The sequence below is a fragment of the Sebastes fasciatus genome, chromosome 4 (genome assembly GCF_043250625.1).
Source record: "Sebastes fasciatus isolate fSebFas1 chromosome 4, fSebFas1.pri, whole genome shotgun sequence".
Lineage (NCBI taxonomy): Eukaryota > Metazoa > Chordata > Actinopteri > Perciformes > Sebastidae > Sebastes > Sebastes fasciatus.
The window spans coordinates 9,845,278-9,872,081 of NC_133798.1; the positions used below are offsets into that span (position 1 = coordinate 9,845,278).

General features: G+C 41.5%; 1 protein-coding gene and 1 long non-coding RNA gene across 2 annotated transcripts; one reads left to right on the forward strand and one right to left on the reverse strand.

The window, feature by feature from the left end:
• Nucleotides 1–1,956: 1,956 nt before the first annotated feature.
• Nucleotides 1,957–3,966, reverse strand: LOC141765710 (uncharacterized). Its single transcript, XR_012593547.1, has 2 exons — nt 3,202–3,966; nt 1,957–2,454 (listed from the first exon to the last, which is right to left on the reverse strand). It is a non-coding gene; the product is annotated as an uncharacterized LOC141765710 (long non-coding RNA).
• Nucleotides 3,967–3,977: 11 nt separating this feature from the next.
• On the forward strand, nt 3,978–20,254 carry mlycd (malonyl-CoA decarboxylase). The gene is made up of 5 exons (XM_074631903.1): nt 3,978–4,673; nt 10,456–10,568; nt 12,510–12,666; nt 13,107–13,259; nt 19,286–20,254. The coding sequence occupies exons 1-5, from the start codon at nt 4,020–4,022 to the stop codon at nt 19,829–19,831; spliced, it is 1,623 nt and encodes a 540-aa protein (XP_074488004.1). The 5' UTR covers nt 3,978–4,019; the 3' UTR covers nt 19,832–20,254.
• The last annotated feature ends 6,550 nt before the right edge of the window (nt 20,255–26,804 follow it).

A 26,804-nucleotide genomic window follows, 5' to 3' on the forward strand; every position in this document is an offset into this window, starting at 1 on the left:
CTGTTCTTTATTTCTATTACCATCCTTCTCCAGAACCCACTGATGTTTCAAAAACATTTTCAAACGTTGAGTGTTTAATTGCTGTCTTTTTAAAGCTTTAAATATAAATGCTTTAAATGGAAAAAAAAAATGCTTTCCTAAACACTTGACATTTCTGTGACATCACTGATCTGACCAAATTTGAAAGGATGAGATGCAACATCACTGTGTTTGGACGTTTAAATGGTTATTATTGGATTGGTGTGACAATAGTAGCCAAATATGTCAAATTTTAAAAGGCTGTACACAATCAGCTAAATTCTAATGTAACCTAACTTGGCTGGATGAGGAAAAAGCCTGTATATAATTGTTTGTTTTGCCTTATTATGTACCGTAGCCTATTATTGTTTAGAAAGTAAAATGTATTGTGAACGGATGTACATTTGTAATAAAAACAGATATAAAGACAGATAATAAATAATGGAAATAAAGAATAAATAAATTGTTCTAGTCACTGTAGGTGCAAAGTTACACCTAACAGCAAGCAAGACTCAAGGACCACTGACCTCAGTTTGGCTCCTGTTTAACCTCTTGACACAGGTTTATTTACTCCAGTTATTTGGTTTGCATTATGGCAGCTCATCCCCTCTTCATGTCTACAGTATTCACGTATTCCTCGCCATTTGAACATAGAAATCTAGTCTTTTTTGTCATCTCAGCCCATCCTTTATTGAGTGCAGGATTTATCTCAATCAGCAGCACTTAATCCCAGACCCAGAGAAGGAATACTACAGTATAGGTCATACTTGACTGTTGCTTGAAATTCTGGAAAGGTTACATCAGTCTCAAAACTATGTTTTTTGACACACAATACTAAGACCTTTTCTTTTATACTGAAACTTCTTATATTCATTATTATCATTATTTTTGCCTGAATTTAAATTTAAATGTATAAGCCACATTTTTATCATAATTGCAATCTTCTCAGAGTGGAAACCCTCTAAATCAGTATTAAGACTATTACAAAGTTCCTCATTAAAAAAACAGAATGCTTAAATTATATTTGGTTATTAGCTTCTTATGACCTAATCTATGGGGAGACGATAACTTTCAGCAATAAAAGTATTCATTAATTTTAATCTCATTTGCCAAAAAAACTAAACATTGAAATATAAAAGAGCATAAAAGAGCAATATTATTTTTATACTGCAGTCGTATGAACAAATTGCCTTGGATGACATGATTGAGTGGCCCGTATATCTCAAGTATTGCTATATCAGTCTATAGGGAGGCAGATCAAACATTTTCAAACAACACAGGACAGATGTTTGATGTTTTTACCTTGGATAAAGGATTCCAATAGAGGAGGAGGCTTTGATTTAGTGGAAACATGCTGCAGACAGAAGCAATAATGCATGGTATGTACCCACAGAGGTTCACTAAGGTGGACTGCAGAAGATTGTCAGTGCAGTTTTTTCTCAGCAGAGCTACTGTATTTTCACAGGCAGGAATGAGACACATCAAAAAGGCCTATAAAAAATAATATATTTGCTCCAGAATGAATTTTACAGTAGCTGTAGATGATTGGGAGCAAACCTTGAGCGACATGGTAAAACCTCGGACTGATAGGATGTCTGATGCTGAACACAAACACAACTTAGGTTAGTAGCAAAGTTTAACAAATGCAATCAATAAATGATCGGTGATCCATGGTGATCTGAAAAACCATAAGTAAGACTCTATTCTCACAGCGGAGTTGGTTGTGGCTGGTTGTGAACATATATCATTATCTGTCTTCTTGTTTTCTCTTTATTTATTAAAAGAAATCAACAACAATCCTCTCTGGATTCACTTCCTATGGGTACTGTCTATAACGGATTAAACAGTCATTGATTGAGAAACAAAGTTTTACACATAGGCTGTCTGTAGACATTTAAGTTTTCACATCATGGTGACTAAATTGTTATTTGTTGTTGCTTTTTAGAGGTTACAGATCATGAAATAAAACACATATAAATAAACAATAATGGGCGCATGAAAATAACAAAATCAGATTTAAAAAATAAGCTTTTATTTGGGTCTGATTTCTGAATATGTTTTCCTCAAAATCAAAAAGATTTATACAGTCATCAACCATCAACTCTGTTATCCTTATGAGCAGATGAGCAACTATAAAAATACATTAATTTGCTAAAGACACAACACTAAAATTAATAAAGAAACAACTGACCAAAATGTTTGAAGTAGCTGTTAAAACAAGTATTGATTCTATTTCAGATTTACAAAATAAACAATAAAATCATTTTAAATGAACCTCTTTTACTTTATTGGCTATAAAGAAAGTGAAGGGGTCTTTCCACATGTGTTTTTTATCTAATAAATTCAATTCTGTTGTCTGCCGGTAGATAGCCTTGGGGTGATATTGTACATAGTGGGGGGGTTTTTTTGGTAGTTTTTTATATGTGAATTGTTACACTTTCAGACACAGATATATAGATAGTATATTAGTCCATGAGCCAGACCCCCAAAATGTGGTCATCGTGCCACTTTGGAGGGACCAAGTCTCATAGTGATTTTTTTAAAGGTCTATGTCCCTAGTGTTAAGAAATGCATGATAGCATTGCAGCAATGGTAGCTTTCTATGTGCTATCACTCCTTTTTTCATCACTCCATCAATCAAATTTTTCCATATTTTTTCGCCATTTTACACATAGATCCAGTGTAAAAGAGGGAAAGAAACACACAATACCATGAAGTTAAATATCATTGTAAAGCTTAAACTATAATCTATCCATCGGTCACATTGTTATGACACTGAGGTCAAGAGAATTTGACCTTTGACCTCCAATGCTGTAATCGGGCAAATTCTGAATACCACTGCAAATGCCCTTATAACTAACTTCATATTGATCTGATGTGCACATGACACTTGGTCCCTCCAAAGTGGCACGACCAACCCCCTGGCTCATGGACTATATTCCCTTTAATAAGAGTCTAGGTGATTTCCCCATCACACTGCATGGGAGCATTTATAATATTTACAAAATAAACAATAAAATAATTTTAAATGAACCTCTTTTATTTTATTGGCTATAAAGAAAGTGAAGGGGTCTTTCCAAATGTGTTTTTATCTAATAAAGGAAATTCTGTTGACTGCCAGTAGATAGCCTTGGGGTTATATTGTACATAGTGTTTGTTTTTTTTATATGTGAATTGTTACACTTTCACACACAGATATATAGATAGTATATTCCCTTTAATCAGAGTCTGGGGATTTCACCAGTACACTGCATGGGAGCATTTATATAAGACTACTATTCTTTTCATACTGCTTGTCATGGCCCTTAGTGGAGCAGATAACATCAATTTTTCAATCAAATCGTGCAAATAGTGATACAAGCACCAAATTCAGCATGATGATTCCCGAGGGGTCACTCAGCAAATATAAACGATCAGCCACTTGAAAATCCAAGATAGCGGCCATTTTTCAAGATGGCCGCCAAATTGACCTGCCGATAATGATTTCACTCATAGTTATTCATCTACTTGATCGATTTGAGTGATCTTAGTGTCAAATTATATGTTTTCTGGCATGCTGGATCTAATTTTGATAGTTTTAAACTGCAATATGGCTGCCAAATGCATGTACTTGGTCAATTTGAATGTGCGATGTAGAGTTATATGTTTTCTTGATCTATTTTTTTACAGCTTTAACATCCTACAATAAGTTTTTTCTTGCTTTCTGGCTGTCCGCTGAGTCTTTGCTTTGTGTTTTTTTGCAGCTTGAGAGTCACAGTTCCAGTTTAGCACCTGGTGTTGGATATGGAGCTGGTCATATTCCAGCTTTCAGGGACGGAAACTTTGGACTACTGATCCACTACGCGACAAAATAGATGAATTTCTATGAGAGAAACCATTATTGGCAGGTCAAAATCTTGGATTTTTAAGTGGCTAATCGTTCATATTTGCTAAGAGTCCAAATGTGGTGCTTGTATCACTGTTTGCATGATTGTTCCACTATAACCATCTGACTTGTTGCCATGTGCTGTACTGTCTCTTTAAGAGACCCGGAAACAGTTCCCTCCTGTGTGTGTTCACTGGTCACCTCCGCCAGACAGACAGCTGTGCTCCCTCCCGGGGCGATGATATCCCATCCTGCGATCTGGGCTTTTCGAAGCAGTGTGCGGTGCTGCTGGGCTGGACACCGGGCTGTCCTCACAGCGGCTCTGAAGGCCTCGGACGTCCGCGGTCGGCGTTGCTACTCGACCCCAACTCGTGTCGCTGTCACGGGCATGGAGGAGATACTGGCGAGGGTCGTTGCTCCTTTACCCTCATACGAGACCAGAGACAAGTCCCCTCCTCCTCCCGAGTCCAACAGCTTGGAGTTCATGCACTTCTACGGTAGTCTGGACCAGGAAGACAAGCTCGGCTTCCTGACGAAGCTGTCGCAGGACTTTGGAGTAGATCATAAAGGCGCCTCAGAGCTGTCTGTGAGGCTGCTGGACACTCAGCTACGAGACTTAGCAACCATCTTACAGGTTGAAGACAGGCTGCGGTACGGCTTGACTCCCCGCTATAAGCAGCTGCTTAATCATATAAGCAGGGTCGAAGGAGGAGTGAAGTTTCTGGTGGATCTCCGAGCAGATGTGCTTGAAATACTGTCATCCAAAGCTAGCGAGAGCCCACACATCAGGGTATGTTTACATTGTCCACGGGTGCTCGCATGAGTCAAAATCATTGCCGTTCGCGCTTCAGCGTTTGGCATTTTTTGCCTGAACAGCTCAGTTCAGACAACTTTATTTATCCCCAAGGGGGCAAGTCATTTGTAGCATTCCCAGTCCATACATACATACATACAACAGACAACCAATAATTAGTTAAGTCAAAGGAAACATATTAAAGGCATGGGGCAGTTGGAGGGACAAGTTACAATAAGAACCATATAAATAGGATTATAGCAATAAAAGCCAAAAAATTAAGAAACAATATATGAGAACAACATATCTTAAAGTTCCTCTAAATAACAGTCATTTAAAGGGACTATTTGTAACTTTCAGAAATGCTTGTTAACAGCGACACCTGTGGCCGTTAAGTCAACGAAAGTCAGCGTCGGGCTCGCGCTTTGCTCGCTCTAAATAGACGTGAACAAGCATCGCTCAAAACATGGAGGCGACACACGTCAGCTAAAACCACAATATCACTCTATATTTCACCTGCTTGGCAGTAATGTTAGCTGACCAGACGGAGGTCTCTTCATGAATCAATGCTGATCCTAGTGTTGGCTTTTCCTGCTTCAGCCCCGGAGGCTGAAGCAGGAAGAGAAATGTTATCGCCTCCGACCGCAGCCGGAGTGAAAAGGGATGAATCCGGCACCCGGTCGGAGACGATAACATTTCTCGCTGCGGAGCCCCGTCACTTCACAAGATATGGGAAACCTCTGTTGGTCTGGAGGAGCTGCAGCAGTTATTTCTGCACAAACGTCCACTGTGCATTCACTAGATATTCTCAGAGCTAAACTAACTCTTCTGCAGTGTAGAGTGTGCGCGCATGAACGTGAGGTGGAGCGAGGACGAGCGCGTTGTGTGAGTGAAGACAAGCAGGCAGAGGAGCGGTCTGAACAGCGTAGCCACATGCGAGCGCGCATGGGATCCTGACCTGGTAGATTTATACCTGTAAAAAGTTACAAACAGTCCCTTTAAAATGGGTTTTGGTCTGTGTCCAGCAGCTTAACAGCAGAAGGGATAAAGGACTTAGAGTAATGATTTGTTCTCCTTAAGGGCACATTATAACATCGGACTGAAGGCATCAGAGAGAATTCAGCCGAAAGAAGGGGATCTGGTTGGCTGATACCTTTTTGTTTTTGCTTTCTCAGCCACCTGTTTCTCCAAAATAGTGCCCAAGTCCTTCTGCTGAACTCCAATAATGTTGGAGCACACTTTGACTATACTATTTAGACTGTTCTTGTCCTTCACAGACAGACCCTTAATCCAGCAGGTGAAAGAAAAGGTTAAAAGGCTTTCAATAAAAGAATTGTAAAAGTTACATAAGATCGTATCACAAACCGAACCTGAAAGTCCCGTAATTTAGAGACGTTGTATGTGGTATATTTTAACAGCATTAGTCGAGTATAGCTGCTTACCCAACTCACCCCCCACACTGAGGCACAGACTGCATGTGACTTGCCCCCCAGTCACATGGCTCACATTTCCTCACAGCTTGAGTGGAAATGACCTTTGCCCTAGTTTACCTTCCTGACCAAACTAGAGGAACTAAATCTGTTTTGTTTATTTATTAATTTCCTCATAGTTTAGGGGCGTTTTTGCAAAAAAGATAAGATTGGCCTCCTTCATATTTTCTGCTCATCTTGGCTGCTCAGATCAGCATACAGGGACATAGAATAATAGACCCCATTTCATTCTATACATGAAGAGGCAAGGGCTACTCTGCTGCAGCAACAAGGTGAAAGTGCTGAATATAAATCAGGCATGTAATGAATATGTTCAATGATTTTTTTTGGAGACAAAGTGAAAGAAAAATTTAAAGGAAAGGAAGTGGGGGAAAAAAAAAATTAAAATCACACAGACATGGTCCCCTTGCTCTTTCTCACCTTAATGGCACATTTTTTGGCAACTTATTTTTCAGAAAAGCTTCCCCTTTCTAGTCTCATTATTCAGTCACTCATGTTCAGTCAAATATAATTTCGATTTTCAATTCAGTTCAGCACTGGAGTGAAGGAGTTTTCATGCACACCTTGGAATAAGGGGTGGAATATTTTTCAGATGTTAATTCCGTGCACTCTGTGGGTTAATCTCATCTAAAACCTGCACTGCTTTTTTTCCCCAAAGTGCAGATATACAGTATACAAAGTTTGAAATGTACCATAGATGTTTTGCTATTAATACACGCTCAGAGTAATTTGACAGGCTAACTATTTTACTAACATGTATCAAGAGTGTGGCTTGTAATTAAAGTGCACCAAATGTTGCATATTTACCTACTTTCTTCCTGCAGTATTTAGTTTTTTATCAATGAATTTTAAGCTTGACAAAGGTTACAAAACTGAGTTCTTTATGTTGGCTGTATACTGAGTTGATGCTGCATGAAGCTACATTTATAAATCAACTAGTGGCTTGCAGCCTGGAAAATTGCTATTTATGTGTCACAGGCCACTCCAGGAGCTCTTTTAGAGCTGGAGTAAACAGATTGAAGCAAATAAGATTTAAAAAAAAGTATTTTTTTATAAAACGGTCACTATATCCTGACAGTAGTGCATGAGACAGGTAATCTGAAAAAAAATCATGTGCCTCTGTGTCCTCCGGTGCTCCTAATGGCATTTGCAAGATTTCACAGACCGGAGGAAAACAACCAATCAGAGCTGATCTGCCGTCTCTAAGCAGCTGTCAATCACTCACAAACTCTGATCAAACGGTCAAACTAGGCAGCGCTTATCAAATATGAATCAATATTCTGTTACTGTAATGCCTATTTTCGCCTCAAATGTTTTCAGAAACATCTTGTAGTGTACTGTTTAACTGTAAAATGTGAAAGTTTGTGACCTGGCTGCCATGTTGAGATAAGTTGAGGAAATACCGAGCACCGCCCACCAGCCGGAGCAAACTTTCTCATTTTACAGTTAAACAGTAAAAAAAACACTTTATGTGAGAAATAGGCATTACAGTAACAGAATATTAATTCATATTTGATCACCCCTACCTAGTTTGACTGTTTGATCAGAGTTTGCAAGTGATTGACAGCTGCCTCCGTTGAATGAACAACCAATAGGAACGCTCTCTCTCTCTCTAAAATTACTTGTGATTGGCCAAAGTCTCCGATTTTTTTAAAGCCTGAAAACAGAGCCATGAGGAGGTGCAGAAGTAATTTAGGGAATTTGGTGGCCTTATCCAAAGCAAATACTGCTTCTGTCATAGTTGACACGTCGTGTCCACTTTTCTCAAACACACTAGAATGCAACTGCTGCCGGTGAAGTTGTAATGCTGATGTGTGCACCATCAAAAGCTGTAATGGTCAAACTAAAGCTGTCCTGCTTGAAATCATTCTGAGGCCATTTAAAGCCACTTTACTTAAAATGATGTGTGCTGTCTGTGGATACAGATTGATGATGAAATGAAGGTTTTCTATCATCTTTGTGGTCAGTTTTTATGCTTTGTTTGTTTGGCTTTGGAATATAGATTAATATGATTTTTCAAAAAGACCCTCACTGCACTATCGCCAGAGGACTCTTAGCCTCTTCTGTCCTGCTCGATACCTATTTTATTCCTGCTGCGAGGTGCTCCAGATGCATTTAATCTCAATAAGCGAGGCCCACTGAGACCTTTTGTAGCTTAAAAAGGTCTAAGCTGCCTACGGAGTACTCGTACTGAGTGCTGACCACCTTGGGCTTGGGGGTGCGCAGCAATCTTTTTCTTGTTATTGCCAGAATTGATTGAGCTAAAAATGAGAAAAGGTCATGGTAAATATTAAGCTTTTAGTACATGTATTGATAGTATGTGGGGAGAGAAATATCTTGCAATCACAAAATGACGCAGATAATCAAAATAGCACAGAAACCTAGATGGAAGAAAAAGATACAATTTCTAAAATGGCTAAAGTAATGAAAGCTCGCTGCAAATTCTATGATTCTTGCAGAGTTTTCACTTTGAATTCTACGCTAGATTAGTCTCTCTTGGTTGGGTAATTGATTTTTGATGTTCCTCCCTTTCATTCTTGTTCACCTGTCCACAAACTGAGCGAAAGATGTAAAGACAAGTCAGAGACATCGTTTTAGCTGGCTCCTTGGGATTTCACAGCGTATCAGTGAGGCTATTTTTTCCCCACGGACAGCCTGCCAGGCTGACAAGTGGCATGCAGCCTACTGGAGTAAAGGTATTGGCACACTCTGAGTTTGACCCGTAAACACTTTGGCAGATGGTGGTCGTTTGGCCTCGGATAGACAGACTGTTCCTTCCAGGCACTGCAGTCTCCCATCACTCCATATAATCACAATATAACTGCAGCTCAAGGTAACAGAGGCTGTATCAGCTCACGGCATCAGAGCCTCTCTGCATTTATATACAGCTCCAGTGTCAAAAAAGTATTGCTTTATTTTCTTTCTAATGGAGTGCAGGAATTTTCTTCTTTTCGCTTTCCCTCCATTCCGACGCGTCTCTCCTAACCTCAGGCTCTGAATGCTAGACCCTTCCATTTCAAAAGGACTTCATCTTCTGCTAGGTCAATGGAATACACATCTCATTCTGGCCTTCCTTTTGTGTGGGTGAGAATTGGCTACCCAAGGCAGCGGCTGCACTCTCATGGGTTGTTTATGTGCTGCGTTTTCCACAGAAATGCCGGGCCGGGATTATCGGCCATTTTATAGATTATTTCACCTCAGGCAGGTTGTGAGGTCAGAGGAACACAAATACACACATACACCCTCACAAAAGTAGTGATGGAAGTTTTGCTGAACTTTTTTTCCCCTTTTTTTTCGGAGGGTTATTTTTTATTTAGCTCCTCGCTCTACAGAATGTTTTCCAGCGTGAGACCTCTCGACCGTAAAGCTGAATAATGCAGGGCCTGATGCATATTATGTGAGGATGATTTTCAAATTTCGATAGTTTTGGTTTTGATAGTTGCTCGCGGAGAATTTCAGCCAGTGTCTTTTTACACCATGACTGTACTCCAGCTTGTTTGTATTAGCTATTATTATGACTGACAAGCCGGTATTAAAGTAAACCTGCAGTGAAGTCATCTTATGGAACGGCCAATATAAGCTGTATTTATGTGCTCGGGTGTGTTTGGGTGCGTGCGCCGCGTGCGCTGCTTTTGTGTGTTTGCAAGAGATTTGCTTTAAATGAAGTCTGACCTTTTGCGGGAGGACAGGCCTGCTTTGAAATGGCAAGTTGTTTATTGAAGTGCCTCCTCTACACCCATTGCGAGCGCAAACAAATCACTACTCATAATGTGAAAACATTCAAACAGCATACAGACGCCCAGGGGATCGTACACCCTGCAGTGTGTAAGCTACCGGTCTTGGAATAGTTCGGAGCCGAAACTTGAGCAACTTTGCTGTCAGTCAGTAAGATAGAGCTGTAAAGACTGTGTTCATCAACTTCTTTTAATAGTTCTATAAAAGCTGCGATACCTACAGAATACTTTTGTGGTGTTTCTTCCTTATAAAATAGAAAGGAAGGACAAAAAAATCCTGCATAGCCACAGTAAAAGGACATTGCTCAGATAACTTAATGTAGCACGGACCATGACGTTCTTTTTCTTATTCATCACACCTGCATACCAGTTTTTTATTCACACAATATATAGTTCCTGCACTATTATGAAATACAAATGCACGATCCCGCTTTAATTTTCCCGACAGACCGGCGGCTGAGCGGTTCTCGACAAAGGAAAGAATGTGGTGAATTTTCAATTATCAGCTGGAGGTGGATGTTAATTCTAAACTCTCGCCTTTTTTCTCTCTCCCAGGACCTGAACGGCACGCTGAAGAGCTTGCTGTCTGAGTGGTTCTCTGTAGGTCTGCTCCGTCTGGAGAGAATCACCTGGCAGTCCCCCTGCGAGATCCTGCAGAGGATCAGCCAGTAAGGGCATTCATGCTCCCTCATATACTGTGGTTCTCTCTCTGTCTTTCTCTCCCTCTTTCATTTCAACACAAGTTTCTTTTCTTATATACAAATTATACAGCACAGTAATGAAAACTGACCGTTTGTTAAACTCGTCCCCTGAACAGTGATTTTCCAATCATATAGTTTAACAGACGTGACTAGGCACTTCTCCACATTGCAAAACAACCTGCGTGTCATCTAAAGGCCCAGACACACCAAGCTGACATAAAAGAACTAGCGACGACGAAGGCCGACTGTTGCGTTGCCTCACGTTGCCTCACGTTGCCTCGCATTGCCTCACGTTGCCTTTGTCTTGCTGACAAGTTACTTTTAAACACACCGCAAAGACTACAGTCGACGGCCAGTTAGCACGTTCTGCGCCTGCGTGAGATGTAATAACTCTCCACACCGGCAGGTTGCGGTAGTCTGTATTCGCCATTCAAAAAGGGAAACCGGAAGACCAAGGACTGCGGATATACAAGCCGTTGTTATGATATGAAACAAAGCGGCGTTTGGCGACCATTTCCACACCACTCTCACTCACCACTTAGCTTCATTCCAGATGGTCATGTCGTTCTATTGAAAATATCCGTGTATTGAAGTGATCAGATGAGATGAAGATGAAAAATGAGAAGAGCCTTCTGTGTGTGTTCCCTCTTGATTTTACTCGTTTGCTTACTTTCGTCTCTTCAATTTTTCTTCTCGTGCACTGATTCGTTTTGGCTGAACAGTCAATCAGAGGGGTTTCTCTCATCGACGAGCTCCGCCGCCGATTCAACATGCTGAATTGTCCGAAAAAGCCTCCGACACGGGCAGACAAAAGCTAAAAAAATAGGCCGACAGACGCTCACCGACGGCCTCAAACTGTCCGATGGCCCACCGTCGGCTTGGTGTGTCAAGGTTATAAGAGTTTTAATTTAGCCTTTCCAAAACCATAACTGCTCTAAAGCTGAAGTCGATAACTTTGAGCAAATATGATAAAAAAAAGAAGTTATTTTTTATAAAAAAATGATGTTCCTCCGTGTCCTCCGGTGCTCCTAATGGCATTTGCAAGATTTCACAGTGGCAAAGGAAAACAACCAATCAGAGCCGGGCAATCTCTACAGCAGCTGTCAATCACTGCTCGCGAAACTCGAGAACTCTGGTCAAACGGTCAAACTAGGCAGCGCTGCTCTAATATGAATCACGATTCTGTTACTGTAATGCCTATTTCTCGCCTCAAATGTTTTCAGAAACATATTTTAGTGTACCGTTTAGCTGTAAAAGGAGAAAGTTTGTTCTGGCCGGTGGGCGGGGATTAGTTTTGGCTCGACTGTTTTCAACATGGCGGCCGAATCACAAACTTGCTCATTTTACACTAAAATATGTTTCTGAAAACATTTGAGGTGAGAAATAGGCATTACAGTAACTGAATATTGATTCATATTTGATCAGCGCTGTCTAGTTTGACCGTTTTGGTTAGAGTGATTGACAGCTGCCCAGAGACTGCTCGGCTCTGATATTTAAATACATACATACACACGGTCTGTCGGACATTCGCTAACGTTACGGGGGGCTGACAGAGTACGCCAGGCAGACACACAGCTGACAACCTCGCAACCCTGTTTTGCACATTCACTGCAGCTGGCGCTAAATGATGGATTTAACCTGTTTGTGCATCGGCTTATCGTTGTAGCTGGGAGGTTTGTTAGGCACTACAACCACAGCAGCGCTGCATGCAACACACTAATCTTGTCGTTTTAAGGGTTAATGATCGGTTAACGATGGTCTGGTATCGGTCAGGAAAAAAAATTCTAAATTAGCATCCCTAATACAAATGGAAAGCTTGACCGGCGTAGCAACTGTAACTGAGGAAGTCGGGGCTTAGCAAACGGTTAATTGGATACTGAAAGACTAACTAGTGGCTCTCTCTCCCAGGTATGAGGCAGTGCACCCTATAAGGAACTGGACTGACCTGAAGCGCAGAGTGGGGCCATACCGCCGGTGTTATGCCTTCACCCACGCCGCCATGCCAGGAGAACCCCTGGTTGTACTACACGTGGCCCTCACTGAAGACATCTCTGATAACATTCAGGTTAGAAGCGATAGCTGCAGGCTGTTGTAATGGTTCGTCTCACTTTACCACACCTTGGAGGATAGTTAAACATCTGGGATTTACTACGTTGTTCCTCCTCTGAGCTGACAAATGGATTATTGCTGTGTGAAAAACAATACAGAGACCTTTAAACTGCATATCCCTCTGGGAGCAGCCTCTACAGCGCTGACTTCCTTTCCTCTGTGTTTACAGTGAGGAAAAGGTGGTTTTGACAACTCTGCAATTTGAGAATATTCCATGGTGTGAAATAGTGCAACCATATCCACAGTTTCGCTCCAGCAGCTCTGACATACAGTAACTATAGGAGACGCCTGACTTGGCCTTCAGGAGAGAAAACACTGAGTATGGGCTTGTATCCGGATGAGGGATGCACTATTTGTCTGTGCGACTCGACAGAAATGTGTTTTATTTCTCTTCAGAGTATCGTCCGTGAGTTCGCCACTCTTGACTCGGAGGAGGATGTGAATAAGATAAATGCAGCCATCTTCTACTCCATCTCCTCCACCCAGGCTGGCCTCCAAGGGGTGGAGTTGGGCAACTACCTCATCAAGAGGGTGGTCCGAGAACTACAGGTGAGCGCGGGTGGGATGCAGGATGTAGCGTAGTGCATTGGTCAACGAAAATTTAAAACTATGGATGTGGAACTAGGAATGGATGTTGAAGCATTTAATAAGTAAAATTCAAGTTTTCAAATGATCACTGGCCTCTGCGAAAATTAAATTGTTGCTATTTATATAATCTTTAAGGAAATTACCATTTTATTTTTTAAAATGCAACAATGATCAAAATTCAGGGATGAACATAATAATGTTGTGATGTTCTGATAAACTTTCTGCATCGTATATTACCTAATTTGACACAGATGTTTTTATTTTGTTTGATATGTGAGATGAGGCCACAATTAGGAGTACAGCATTTTGTGTTGATGGTAGGACTCTCAAAGTTCACACGCAATAATAACACTAATTTCTTTAATGCAATCAATATTTCTGAGGTTGCAGCGAGCTCTGTTTTAAAGCTACCGTTAAGATACTGGCATTGTATGACACTAGAAAAAACGAAGGAATTCATTGGTACCAACCATGTCTTACTAGCTTGTCGCAAAGGAGGTGAAATAACGCTCCAAACTTGCACTAAATTTTGGAGCGGAAAAACTGGCATGGCCATTTTCAAAGGGGTCCCTTGACTTCTGACCTCAAGATATGTGAATGAAAATGGGTTCTATGGGTACCCACGAGTCTCCCCTTTACAGACATGCCCACTTTATGATAATCACATGCAGTTTTGGGGCAAGTCATAGTCAAGTCAGCACACTGACACACTGACAGCTGTTGTTGCCTGTTGGGCTGCAGTTTGCCATGTTATGATTTGAGCATATTTTATATGCTAAATGCAGTACCTGTGAGGGTTTCTGGACAATATTTGTCATTGTTTTGTGTTGTTAATTGAATTTCAATAATACATTTATACATACATTTTCATAAAGGAATCCTATTTGCCCACTCCCATGTTGATAAGAGTATTAAATACTTGACAAATCTCCATTTAAGGTACATTTTGAACAGATAAAAAATGTGCGATTATTGCAATTAATCACGATTAATTGTGGACAATCATGCAATTAAATGTCTTAACTGATTGACAGCCCTAGTTCATAGTTTTGCTAATAAAACCACTGTAAAAATACTGCTACAGAAGAATTACTTGAATCAATTCTATTTGTATTCCTATAAGGACTTGGCTCCGGTAAACAGGAGGTAAGGCATAAGGTCACGGAAGAGGAAGAGATATGTAAACTCATGTTATCTAAATACAATAACTATGAAGTACCCAGTCTTATCAGTGAAGCTTTTAAACCACCCTGTCCCACTATAGCTAAATAACGCCTTATCATTGACAGTGCACATGACACGTGCACAGATGCAGCCAGTTCTTAACTCCTGCAGAGCTCCTCCCTTATGGTGTAGTTGCAAAGGAGTGTTGTTAGTCTCCTCCGCAGGATGTTTCACTCTGTATGACTCACACGCTGAATTCAATTAAACGGCTTTACGGTGGCCTTCAGGTGCGGCCCAGCTGGCACAGCGTTATTCCAGTGAGAAATGTAGCTGTGCCAGGCAAGATTTTTGTTTGATTGCTTTTCAAAAGTTTTTATTTTAGTCTCTCAGTGCTGAATCATAAATCCCCCGCTTGTTCTAGCACTTGCTCATACACACATGTATGCATGCACACAAACAGAGCTGTAGTCACTAGACAGGCAGTAATGAAATCGCATCCATCCCTCTCAATAAGCGCGGAAGTGGCCCTTCATGTCGGGCCACTCCAGCTAGCACTTGTTAAACGATTGGCAACATTGAATGGAACATCAAAAGCCACTCCACCCAACAGATGGGAAGTAGCTTTTTACAGTGAACCCTCATAAAAAAATCAGGTTTCAGAGCTTTAAGCTGCTTCCACTTTATTCAGTTCAACGGGACTGTTTTGATTGGTGCAAGCTTTTCACTTATCGGCCTTTTTATTAATGGCAACATGCAGTTCAGTGAGCTCAGCAGATATTGTGTTTCCCTGCTTAAGCATTAGGGCTATTTGTGTCGGAGGTTGGAAAGTAGGTTATATTGCACTGCGTTATAAAAGCCTTGCAGATGGGGAATGTTGTCTTCATCAAGAGGTCTGCTAGCTTTGCAAGCCAGCATCTTCTCCTGTCGTCTTTGTTGTCTTTCTAATGCAAAAATAATAATCTAAAAAAAGAGCTGTGCTACTTTTTAGCTTCTCTATACCACCCTACAAAGGCACAGTACTAAACTGTGATGTTTGGAGGGGAAAAGGAATAAGAGTTAGACAGAAAAAGAGACCGTTTCTACAAGCAAAATGCTCTCTCAGCTTTTTAAAATGGTCCCTATGGTTCATGGGGTGGTCCATCTGGTTGTCTACTAATGATATATTGAAATTAATCTACCATTGAATACATTGAAATATTTGATTTTAAGTTAACCTCACCAAATGGCATACATTCTACGAAAGTCAAAGCCTGAGATGGCAGTTACTGCTTCTCTGAGAGTCTGCTAAGCTAGTAACCAGTGGCGGACTCAGACTGTCTGAAGGGCAGGGGCAAAAAATAATAAAAAGGGTACTAGCTGCACGCAGAAGGTTTTCTAGCATGTAGGGCGGCCTATATGGCACTGCGTCATGCTTTCTCAATTTTAAGGCCACCCTAGAGGGCATTTCATCATGTTTTTTCTACTGGAAGGGCACACTAAAGGGCACTTTATCACATTTTCTTCACTGGAAGGGCAACCTAGACTAGAGGGCAATTCATCATGTTTTCTCTACTGGAAGGGCACCTTAGAGGGCACTTCATCATGTTTTATACACTGGAGGAGCACCTTGGAGGGCACTTCATCATGTTTTCTCTACTGGAAGGGCACCTTAGGTTGCAATTCATCACATTTTCTCCACTGGAAGGGCACCCTAGAGATCACTTTTATTTTCACCACTGGATGGGCACCCTAGAAGGCACATTCATCATGTTTTCTCTACTGGAAGGGCACCCTAGAGGGCACTTTATCATGCGTCCAGCAGTGCTAGTAACGTTGGGTTTAGCCAATTTTCACCATTATAGAATGTAGTCTAGTTACTGTTACTTAACTGCTAGAAATAAGGAATAACAAAATATAGTACCAAGATGTCGATGTCATCAAAATTGATAACAGTTAAGGCAAAATCAATAAGTCAATTTAGTTTTAGCTAAGGCTCAAAATCTCAAATCTCACTAGCTAGCTTTCTCTTGGTAGTTATAGCTCTCTTGCTGTCTAGATGGCTGGTAGAGAGCACAGTTAAATATGGCCTCTGGAGCAGATTACCAAGCCAGAGCCAATTTGACATGTTTTTTAAAACAAAAATCATAAATTTAATATGGCATAAGGATGTTGTTTTTTGTAAAACAGATTCCAAAAAGCCAGTTTCTGGTCGTAACTCAATTTTGACTGAATAGCCTATGTAGCTATACTGCATTTTGGCTTTGTAACAAAGTACAGTATAAAGTACTATTGGGAAATTGAACTTTTCAATGTGACTTTCAGACCCCTTTCTGGACGCTTTTACCCAAAGCACCCCATGAGTGCAATTATATTTTTATGACCCTAGTGGGAATCGAACCCATGACCCCGACGATGTATAAGTGCAATGATCTACCATCGGAGCTACCCCAAACCACAATACAGACTCTGCAGAGGCCCTGGGTTTCTGACAGGGCTTTACCTTACATAAAGGTGAAGAGAGGAGCCGCGCAGTCACAGAGGGACCACTAGGATGATAGATAGATGATAGAGTGGAAAAGAAAAGGTCACAGCCGTGATTTAAGGTGAAGGGAGGAGGTCTTGCTTGTCTTTGTAGATTGGCCCCTAGAGCACAGGTCTGGCACTGCTCTTCCTTTTTCAATGTATTATTTCTTCCTTTTTCTTTTTTTTACCTCTGCTACTGCCACTGTCCTTATTTCCACCATGATCTTTTCTTTGTCAACCCTGCCCACTCTCGACATGGGAACACACAGTAGTTAAATGTAGAGGTTAGAGAAGAAGAAGGCGAGATCACGATAGAGTGAGACGAAACAGAAGGGGAGAGCCAGCGGGACGTGGAAAGTGAGAAGGCTGGATTTTGAAGTGGAGGGAGGGCGAAATCAAGGATGACGAAAGGAAAACAATGTCACAGAGCAGCATGTCCCTCCAGGGGTTGTCTGACACTTCCACTTTTATCTGCAGCCACTTTCACTCCTCTGCCTGCCACATCGCTCCGTCACTTATCAACCCAGATGCCGGAGCACGAAGACGGGCAGAGATGAGGGGGAGGATTCTGGCGAGAGGAGAAGGGTAGCGGGGTGGAAGAGAACTCATGAGATGGGTGGGTGGGTGTTGTGCGTGTGTGTGTGGGTGGTCGAGACGAGACAAAGACACGGGGGAGAAGCGAGTGAGAGAAGAGGACAGGTATTACAAGTGAGAGTGCAGGGGACTGAGGAGGATAGAATAAGAGGGAGGGAGTGAGAGAGGGGATCATCCATCTCCATCAGCGGGGCAGGATCGTGAAGCAATGGAGTTGATTTGTAATGCCGTTCCTGTCTGAGGAACTAAAGGCCTGAGCTGCAGCCTGAGCGCAAACAAGAAAATGTTGTTTTGTGTTTTGATACGGAGGTGGAGCTTTCATCTCCCTTATTTCCGCCGTTGCAAAGCCGGTGCCCCTGCATTCTGGTGGGGATCAAATCTTTGCCGCCTCTCATCTGTTTTCTTTAAACCGTTACCTTGTTTGCAACTTTCTTTTTTTGTTTTCCTCTCTTCAAGCCGTTTGAGGCAATTCTGCGTTGAAGTGTCTCCACATGCATTTAAATGATTCTGCAACTTTTTGTTTTTCAAAATAGGAGATTAAAAAATAAACTTTTTTTTAACCCTTAAATGCATGAATGTTTTGCCAAACAGTCCTGCACACTTTAGGTCTTTAGAGACACCCCTTCCATATTTAAAGCGAGGATAGGCAGAAAGTTTATGGCATCATTGGGCAAAAATTCCATAATCTTTAATAACCTTTCAGCATATTGTAATTCAAATGTTCTGAGAGAAAACTAGACTCCTACACATCTACATGCCTCTGTTTTCAGGCTTTAAAAAACTAGCCCGTGATGGGAGACTTTGACCAATTACAGGTCATTTCAGAGAGAGAGAGCGTTCCTATTGGCTGTTCATTCAACGGAGGCAGCTGTCAATCACTCGCAAACTCTGATCAAACGGTCAAACTAGGCAGCGCTGATCAAATATGAATCAATATTGTGTTACTGTAATGCCTATTTCTCTCCTCAAATGTTTTCAGAAACATCTTGTAGTGTACTGTTTAGCTGTAAAATGAGAAAGAAATTTGCTCCGGCTGGTGGGCGGTGCTTGGTATTTCCTCAACTGATCTCAACATGGCTGCCTGTCACAAACTTTCTCATTTTACAGCTAGTAGTATAGTTTAGCTTCTTACCTTTCAAAGGAGACCAAATATATGCATATAAGCCTTATCGCTGAGAAGCTATTCCCGATTCATTTTGGGTATGTTATGTTAGGTGTTTTTTCCAAGGGATAACAGGTTGGTTACAAAGCACAAATTAGTTAGCACAGAATGACCTGAGCTCCCATTGTCATACTCCTGCTCCAGATGTGCTCTATGGAATTATCTGACTGATCCTTTTGTATCAAAATATATTCCTGGTCTTCCCCCCAAAAAACCCTCCAACATCCAGTCAGTGTGCCTGACACACTGATGCTGCACCATCATGTTATTGTGGCAGAAGCAAACTTTTTTATCTTTATGTCAGTGTCAATATATAGTATCAGTGATGCTAATTGAGGCCAAACCAAAAAAACACATTACCTGCTTTATCTAGCTACCTGCGTACTGTGAAAAAGAAGACACCCTTACATACCTTGGGTCTCTAAAGAGTCTTAAAAATAGTAGAAAAACAAGTCTCAGTTATGAAATTCTGATGCCAGGAAGAGTCTAAGGAATAGAAGGGAGTTCAGCACCTAATGTATATTTTGTCCTTAACTTTACCTCCCTCTCTCCTCATGTCTTCCAGAGTGAGTTCCCTCACATGGCCCAGTTCTCCAGCCTGTCTCCGATCCCGGGCTTCTCCTCCTGGCTCCAGGGCCTGCTCAGCCAGTACAGGAAGGAAGGCCGGGGCTCTGACCTCCTCTCTGAGCAGGAGTGGAAGGAGGTGGAACAGGCCACCGACTCAGCCCCGGGGACCGCGTCCATCGAGGCCCTCCGCAAGCTGATCGCCACCAGCGAGTGGACGCGGTCCGAGCGCCTGACCCGCGTCCTGGAGCCCGTCCTGATGCGCCTCTGCGCCTGGTACCTCTACGGGGAGAAGAGGCGAGGCTACGCTCTCAACCCGGTGGCCAACTTCCACTTGCAAAACGGCGCCACAATGTGGCGGCTCAACTGGCACGCCGACACCAGCCCGAGGGGAGTGGCAAACTCCTGCGGCGTCATGGTGAACTATCGTTACTTCCTGAACGAGACGTCTAAAAACAGCACTGTGTACCTGCAGAATAAGGTCATCACTGCGTCAGAGCAGGTGCTGGGGCTGGTGTCCCAATTTCAGAAGAACAGCAAACTGTGAGAAAGAGATGAAGATACACCCATAAATACACCCTGTTAGATGGCCGTTGATATCATTGAAACATTAACTGATGAACTTTTTTAATAAATTACATGTTTCTTTAAATATCCAATTAGAAAAAAAACTGCTTCAATAGCACCACTGAATGGACGATTATTTTTTATTTGAAATTAGAACATTTCTCACATGTCTCATCCCATCTTCTGTATGTAGTGCATAGGTTAGGCTTCTTGCCTCATTGGGTTTCTGGTTGAAGCTGTTTGATATTGTGTAAGTGCCTCCCAGGCTGAGAGACTGCAGCTAATGAAGCACAAGGCATCTATCAATGCCTTACTATGTTCCTGGATAACAGTGTGTGTAATGGTGAAGCAGGAGCAATGAAGGAGTGCAGCTACTGGAATAAATGATGTTTAGATTCTTTCATTTGGCTGAACTGTCTCACTGCAAACACTTTGATGAATGGGAGAGTATTGGATTGTGTCTTTTTTTCTTGGGTATATACACCTGCTTATTCCCCTCTAAAGCTCAATACACAAGGGCATGAAATCACTGACTGGAAATATTATTTCATTTTAAATAACTCCAAACAAAACAGTATTTTTTTTTCTTCTGCCGTGTATCATGGCTACTCATATTTTGCAGTCGACTGTGCTCATTCTGATCCACTGGACTGAGCCCTCCTGGTACCTCCATTCAGGTGATTTTTTTTTTTTTTTTATAATTTTGCCTTCACACACTCACTCTACCAACCTCTCCAGAGAGCCATCGCTGATGTTCTAACTGCTCTGTACAGGTGCCAAGCAGGGCTCATATCAGCCCACACTCCATTGTTGTGAAATAATATATCACAGCAAGTTGACTGTGAAATTACATTTTATCTCTCCAAGGAGCCAAACTTTCTTTTTGTTTTTTTCACAATCTCTGTCCCCCCCCTCCCCACCCCCACCCCACCCCCTCCTCTCCTCCTTTCTCTCCCTGTGCTGCTCTGTGTCCTAGAAACTAATGGAGTGAGAAATAAAGTTAAAGTAAATGGCTAGATTGATGGTGTTCAGTTGTGTAGGAAGGGAGGAGGAGAACAAAGAAGCATAAAAAGCATAGTTGTTTAAAGGATGCCCTTGACAGACAATGTGAGTGTCGCCGGAGACATTGGAGACAATAAGACACCCATATACCTCTATATGTGTGCGTGGGCACACGGAAAAGAGCGACACTGCCACGCCATCCCGCAATGGAGGACGATGCACACTTAAGGTATGGGTTACCAGGGAAACAACAATGACATAATGCTCACATGCTGCTGGCAGGTAGGGCTTGTTTTGAGTCACTGTGCCCAGGAATGACCACAGAGCAGTTTGGGTTGAAAGTCCAGCAGCTTTTGATAATGAACTTTTTAAAAGTATATTATGTCGTACAGTGAAAGTAATTACTTTTTGATAGTAGTCAGTCAGGTATTTCCCATCGGACTAAGAAGACAAATTGCTCGCACAGCGAGCAGTTACAGCACTGAAATCTGATTTATGGACACATCAGCTCCCACTAAATTAAACGATAGAAAGCTCTTTAGTGGAGGCTTAAAGGGTAACATTGGTATTTTTCAACCTGGACCCTATTTTCCAATTTTTTATGTGTCTAGACTAGTCTGACTGAAATTGCTCGAGTATTGAGGGAGAGCGCTGTAGACGGCAGCTGCTCACAGGCTGCAATATGTTGGTGCTATTGGGGCAAGCTGGCACCGTCATTTACGTCCACTAAAAGTGTTTGTTTTAGCCATGACAGGCTCCGATTGTTATTATAAGTGTCTGACATTATGGAGAGAGTCTCACTCAAGGAGAAGTCTTGTTCTGAAATCCGGCGAGGTGACGTGTTGCCGGAACACAACGGTGGAATAGCGGAATACATCCATGGTGGAAATGTGAGCGCCAGCTGGGCAGAGTTTGTTGTGTTGGAGTACAGAAAGCGTAGCTTCTTGTTTTCTAAAAGATTTTCAGTATTATGGCTGAATTACGGTTGTCAATTGATTCAAATATTTAATTGTGATTAATTGCATGATTGTCCATAGTTAATTGCGATTAATCGCACATTTCTTTATCTGTTCAAAATGTACCTTAAAGGGAGATTTGTCAAGTATTTAATGCTCTTATCAACATGGGAGTGAGCAAATATGCTTGCTTTATACAAATGTATGTATACTGTATATGTATTATTGGAATTCAATTTACGACACAAAATAATGACAGATATTGTCCAGAAACCCTCACAGGTATACATTTAGCATAAAAATATGCTCAAATCAGAACATGGCAAACTCAAGCCCAGAAGGCAACAACAGCTGTCAGTGTGTCAGTGTGCTGACTTGACTATGACTTGCCCCAAACTGCATGTGATTATCATAAAGTGGGCATGTCTGTAAAGGGGAGACTCATGGGTACTCATAGAACCCATTTTCATCCACATATCTTGAGGTCAGAGGTCAAGGGACCCATTTGAAAATGGCCATGATAGTTTTTCCTCGCCAAGATTTAGCGTAAGTTTGGAGCGTTATTTAACCTCCTTGGCGAAAAGATAGTATAACTTGGTTGGTACCAATGGATTTCTTAGGTTTTTTAGTTTTATATAGTGGATCTTCACTGTAGCTTTAAAACTGAGCTTGCTACAACCTAAAAATCGCAAGTTGCATTAATGCGCTAAAGAAATTAGTGGCGTTGAAACAAATTTGCGTTAACACACTATTGCATTAAATTTGACAGCCCTAGGCTGAATATTTAGATGATTTTTTATGATTTAGATGATCTTTGAATTTGATGGCCCTCCGTATTTATTTTAGCCAGAGTATACGGATATTGAGATTTCACAACGAGACCTCTCCTTGAGCGGTACTTGGAAACAATAACAAACAGCCGGATCAAGCGAAAGGCAAAGAAAGCATTTTATTTCTCTGCAGCCTCCTTTCCATAATGTTGTCAGATACTTCTAATAACAATCTGAGCCTGTCAGTGGCAAAAACAAGCATTTTTTTTGGACGTAACGTTACATTGACGCTGCTCACTTGACCTCGCAGCTTGTTTCGTGGCTGCCCGTTACAGCGTCATCCCTCAATACTGGACCAATTAAAAAAAATATTGTCCCCATTAGTCATTTAGACCCAAAAACATGGGTCAGGTGGAAAAATAAAAAGTATGAAGTTACCCTTTAAGAGGTCGAATCCACTTTTCATGTGTTAAATGGAGCTAATTTGAAAATGGCTGTTCAAATGAATGGAATCTGAATATGTAATTACGTAAAACATAATTGTAGGCTAATCTGTGATCAAATGGCAGTGAAATTGGATAGCTATGTTAGAGCTTTTTGTAGACAAATGTCACAGCAAGTATTCTGATCACTGACAATTTCCACATTGGCACAGTGTGTACTTAGACCAGTCTTCATTTGTATCTAATCAGATTGCAGTTTTGTCACATTTCCAGCCTAGCACATGTTGATAATGGATTCACAGCCAAGTTCAATATTGTACATCTCCGTTGTCTGACATGTCTTAGAGCCAATACTTTCCAAAAAGCAGCAGAAGACCTGATTACAATTGATTAGAAACTGTCTGCCGTGGAAATTCATGCCTCATCTAAAAATAATTCAGTAATTCAGAGAATCCATTTATTTATTTATTTTTTTTAAGATGGGGAGTGCATGTGTGCGTGGCCGGGGTATATTTCATTTCTTGTCCCTCATTCGGAGGAAATTGCCTTACAAATGAAGGTAATCCATTTTTTACAGATCACAGTGGCCGGAAAAATAGGAGAGTGATGGAAGAGTGGTGGCCGTGGCATTTTCGTGTTCTAATTCATTCTGATGGTCTGGGATATAAAAGCCTTTTGTCTTCATCTGTACAGCGAGTTTAAAGTACAACGATGGAGGTAAGTGCTGGATTGTATTACTGATAAACTCTGATATGTTGTATTTTATAATATATTAGAATGCTGGCAATAAAACAAAAACAAAAAAGTAAGTGACAGGAAAAGATGTGGCATTCCAAAACCTTTTAAACAGTTAATTGAAATACTGTCATTAGTTTTGATTGGAAATGGTTTCAATGGATTCATTATGTCACATTTAGCTATTAATCAAAGAGCTCCAAAAATTCATCTAAACACTGGTCGTGTGTGTCTGCCTCCCAAGCGTTTGATTATATTAAATGGTATAGAGAATAAACATTGGCACAGAACAAAAACAAACCCCTTCCAACTCAGTCCAATATTTCTTGTGATCACTGTGCCACCGAGGAAAACACAGGGTATGCAAACATGCCAAGTCAGATTCATTCCACTGCTGACGTCCTCACAGTTGATTTTGAGGACGCCACTAGTGGATCTGGCATATAGCAGAAGAAAAGTCACAAAGGAGAACAGAATGTAAAACTGTAATTAATTTTTAAGATGCAAACATGATGCAAACTGAGCCTTTCATGTCAGCTGTGTCTTCTTGGAACCATCAAATTGTCCCGGCTCTGACCTTTGACCAGTACTGAGAAATAGCTTAAAGGACCATGGTGTAGAATTTGGTGACATCTAGTGGTGTGGTTTCAGATTGCAACCAACTGAGTACCCCTCCGCTCACTCCTCCCTTTCCAAGACTGCAGTAACGTGAACCACTGAGTGCAAAACCGTGGTAACACCATTCACCTCGCTCAGAGGTCATGCTTACCATAATAACACTGTAGAAGTAACGGAAGTCCGGAGAACTACGGTGGCCTTCAGGTGACATAAAAACGTGGAAGGCTCTCTTCAGAGCCAGTGTTTGGTTTGTCCATTCTGGGCTACTGTAGAAACATGGCAGAGCAACATGGTGGACTCTGTGAAGAGGACCCACTCCCTATAGATATGAAGGGCTCATTCTAAGCTAACAAAAACACAACAATTCTTAGTTTCAGGTGTTTATACACTAATGAAAACATGGCAATTCATATTATATTCCATTTCTGCTAATAGATCCCCCAAGATGTTACACACTGTTCCTATAATTGTTGCTTTTTAATACACCTAAACAACTTACCTAAAACGACCTAAAAAATTAGACCTTCCACGACTTTCTGGGTTTCCTCTATCAGCCTGTAGACTGCTTTTAATGTGAAGAAAGCGAGGCGTTTTTTCCGGGAAAATCCAACGGATGTGACGTTATATACGCGCTCGCGAGATCCTTTACTGTCTTCAGCTCCGCTACAGGGCTAACAGTTTGCAACCATAGCTAACGTTTGGTTAGAAATAGAGTCCGCTAACGCCAACAAACAACCAGCCCCCACCATTACTCAGACTCCAACACAAACTCCACGGACGCACAAAAAAAACCAAAGTTATATCTAGTGAAGCCCGTCTTGCAAAACAGGAATGTGACCGACGTCGGGGAGGAAAACTAGTATCAACATCGGCTGGGACTTCCACCCCGAGCTGGCAAAATTCCTATTGGACAGGTAAGCTACAATTACTGCCAAGACATGAAATATTATGGTTTTATTGTGGTTTTAGCTGTCCATCACGTTCAGTCTTGTGTGTGTCGTGTCACTGTTTTGACCGATGCTTGCTCGCATCTATGTAGCGCGAGCACAAGCGCGAGCAACCGGACCGTCGTTTACTTAACGGCCACAGGTGTCACTGTTAATAAGCATTTTCTGATTTTTACATAGAACCCCTTTAAAGATCCTGAAAACTTTAAAAAATATGACATATTTTGTAATGTTAAATAATTATGACTAAATAAGCAAAGTTAAAGCTTGGGGGAAAAACACTCTTTGGTATTATTTGTTAAGCATTTAACCCTCAAAAATGATAATCTGTTGACTGTGTGGGTGTGGTTTGATATCAGATTTGATTGGTGAACAAAAGTAGGCCTATGTGACATCTCCTTTTCCCACCAGAGCCCAGCCCACTGTGAACCGGTAAGAAAAGCATGGATAAAGCTGCATAGACGGAAATCTCATGCAAAATAACCAAAGCCACTCTAACTTTGGCAGAACATTTTAGGACCCAATCACTCACAGAAAGATGATTATTGAGAAAAAAAAATCAATTTCAGGGCCTTTAACTAGCTACTGTACAACCTACTTTTCAGTGAAGTAAAGTCAATAAAGTGCATCTGGCGTGGTGTGAAAATGAAAGAGTCATTTACAGTATGTGCCTCAAAAAGTCAATGCACTTTCTGATGTGTTTTTTTTAGAGCATTGGCCCAGGTTGAAGGATGTGTCCTCTGAAGTTTTATAGGGTGTGGCATTTTATTGTAACACTTACTCCTGACATTTGAGGGAAATCAATGCATCCCGCTTCTTCAGCTTGAGTCATTTTTTATGATGAGGACTTTTGCACACATGTTCCAAATGTCATTGCGTGGTCTGTTCACAGCAGTTTTAGCAGGTACGTGATGATGTGAGGAGAGTGGGATTTTCAGTTAAAACTGAGAGGGATAGGGAAAAAAAAACTTCCCAAAGGGAGGCTGGCTTTACCTGCAGGCCATTGACTTTTCTGTGTATGTGTGTATGTGTGAGGGAAGAGTTCATCCAAGTGTGTTAATCCATTCTTCCTGGTTGCTGTCGCTGGCCCTCCTTCATGCTTCTCACCTCACATCATCACCATTCTCCTCCTTCTCCACCCCCCCCGGTAACCCGACCCTGCACCCGCAGCCCATCCAATCCCTTGGTCTGCCTTCAAAGGGCTTCACGGTTTTACGAGCAATCAGGACACACACGTTCCACATGTGCATAGCCACACACACACTCTCGCAGGGATTACACACACGTACCCTTTTGAATCTGCCCATATTTTGCCAGATGTAACCTTTAGAGGGCAGCAGAGTCTCACTCAGAGTGGATTGTTAGACACTGAGCACATACAGTAGTTGGAACGATGCTTCCCTGATGTGTCGGCTGGCCAAACACCTTCGTTTCCTTGCTCTGCTAAATTCCCATACCACTCTCTCTTCTTCCATACCTTCT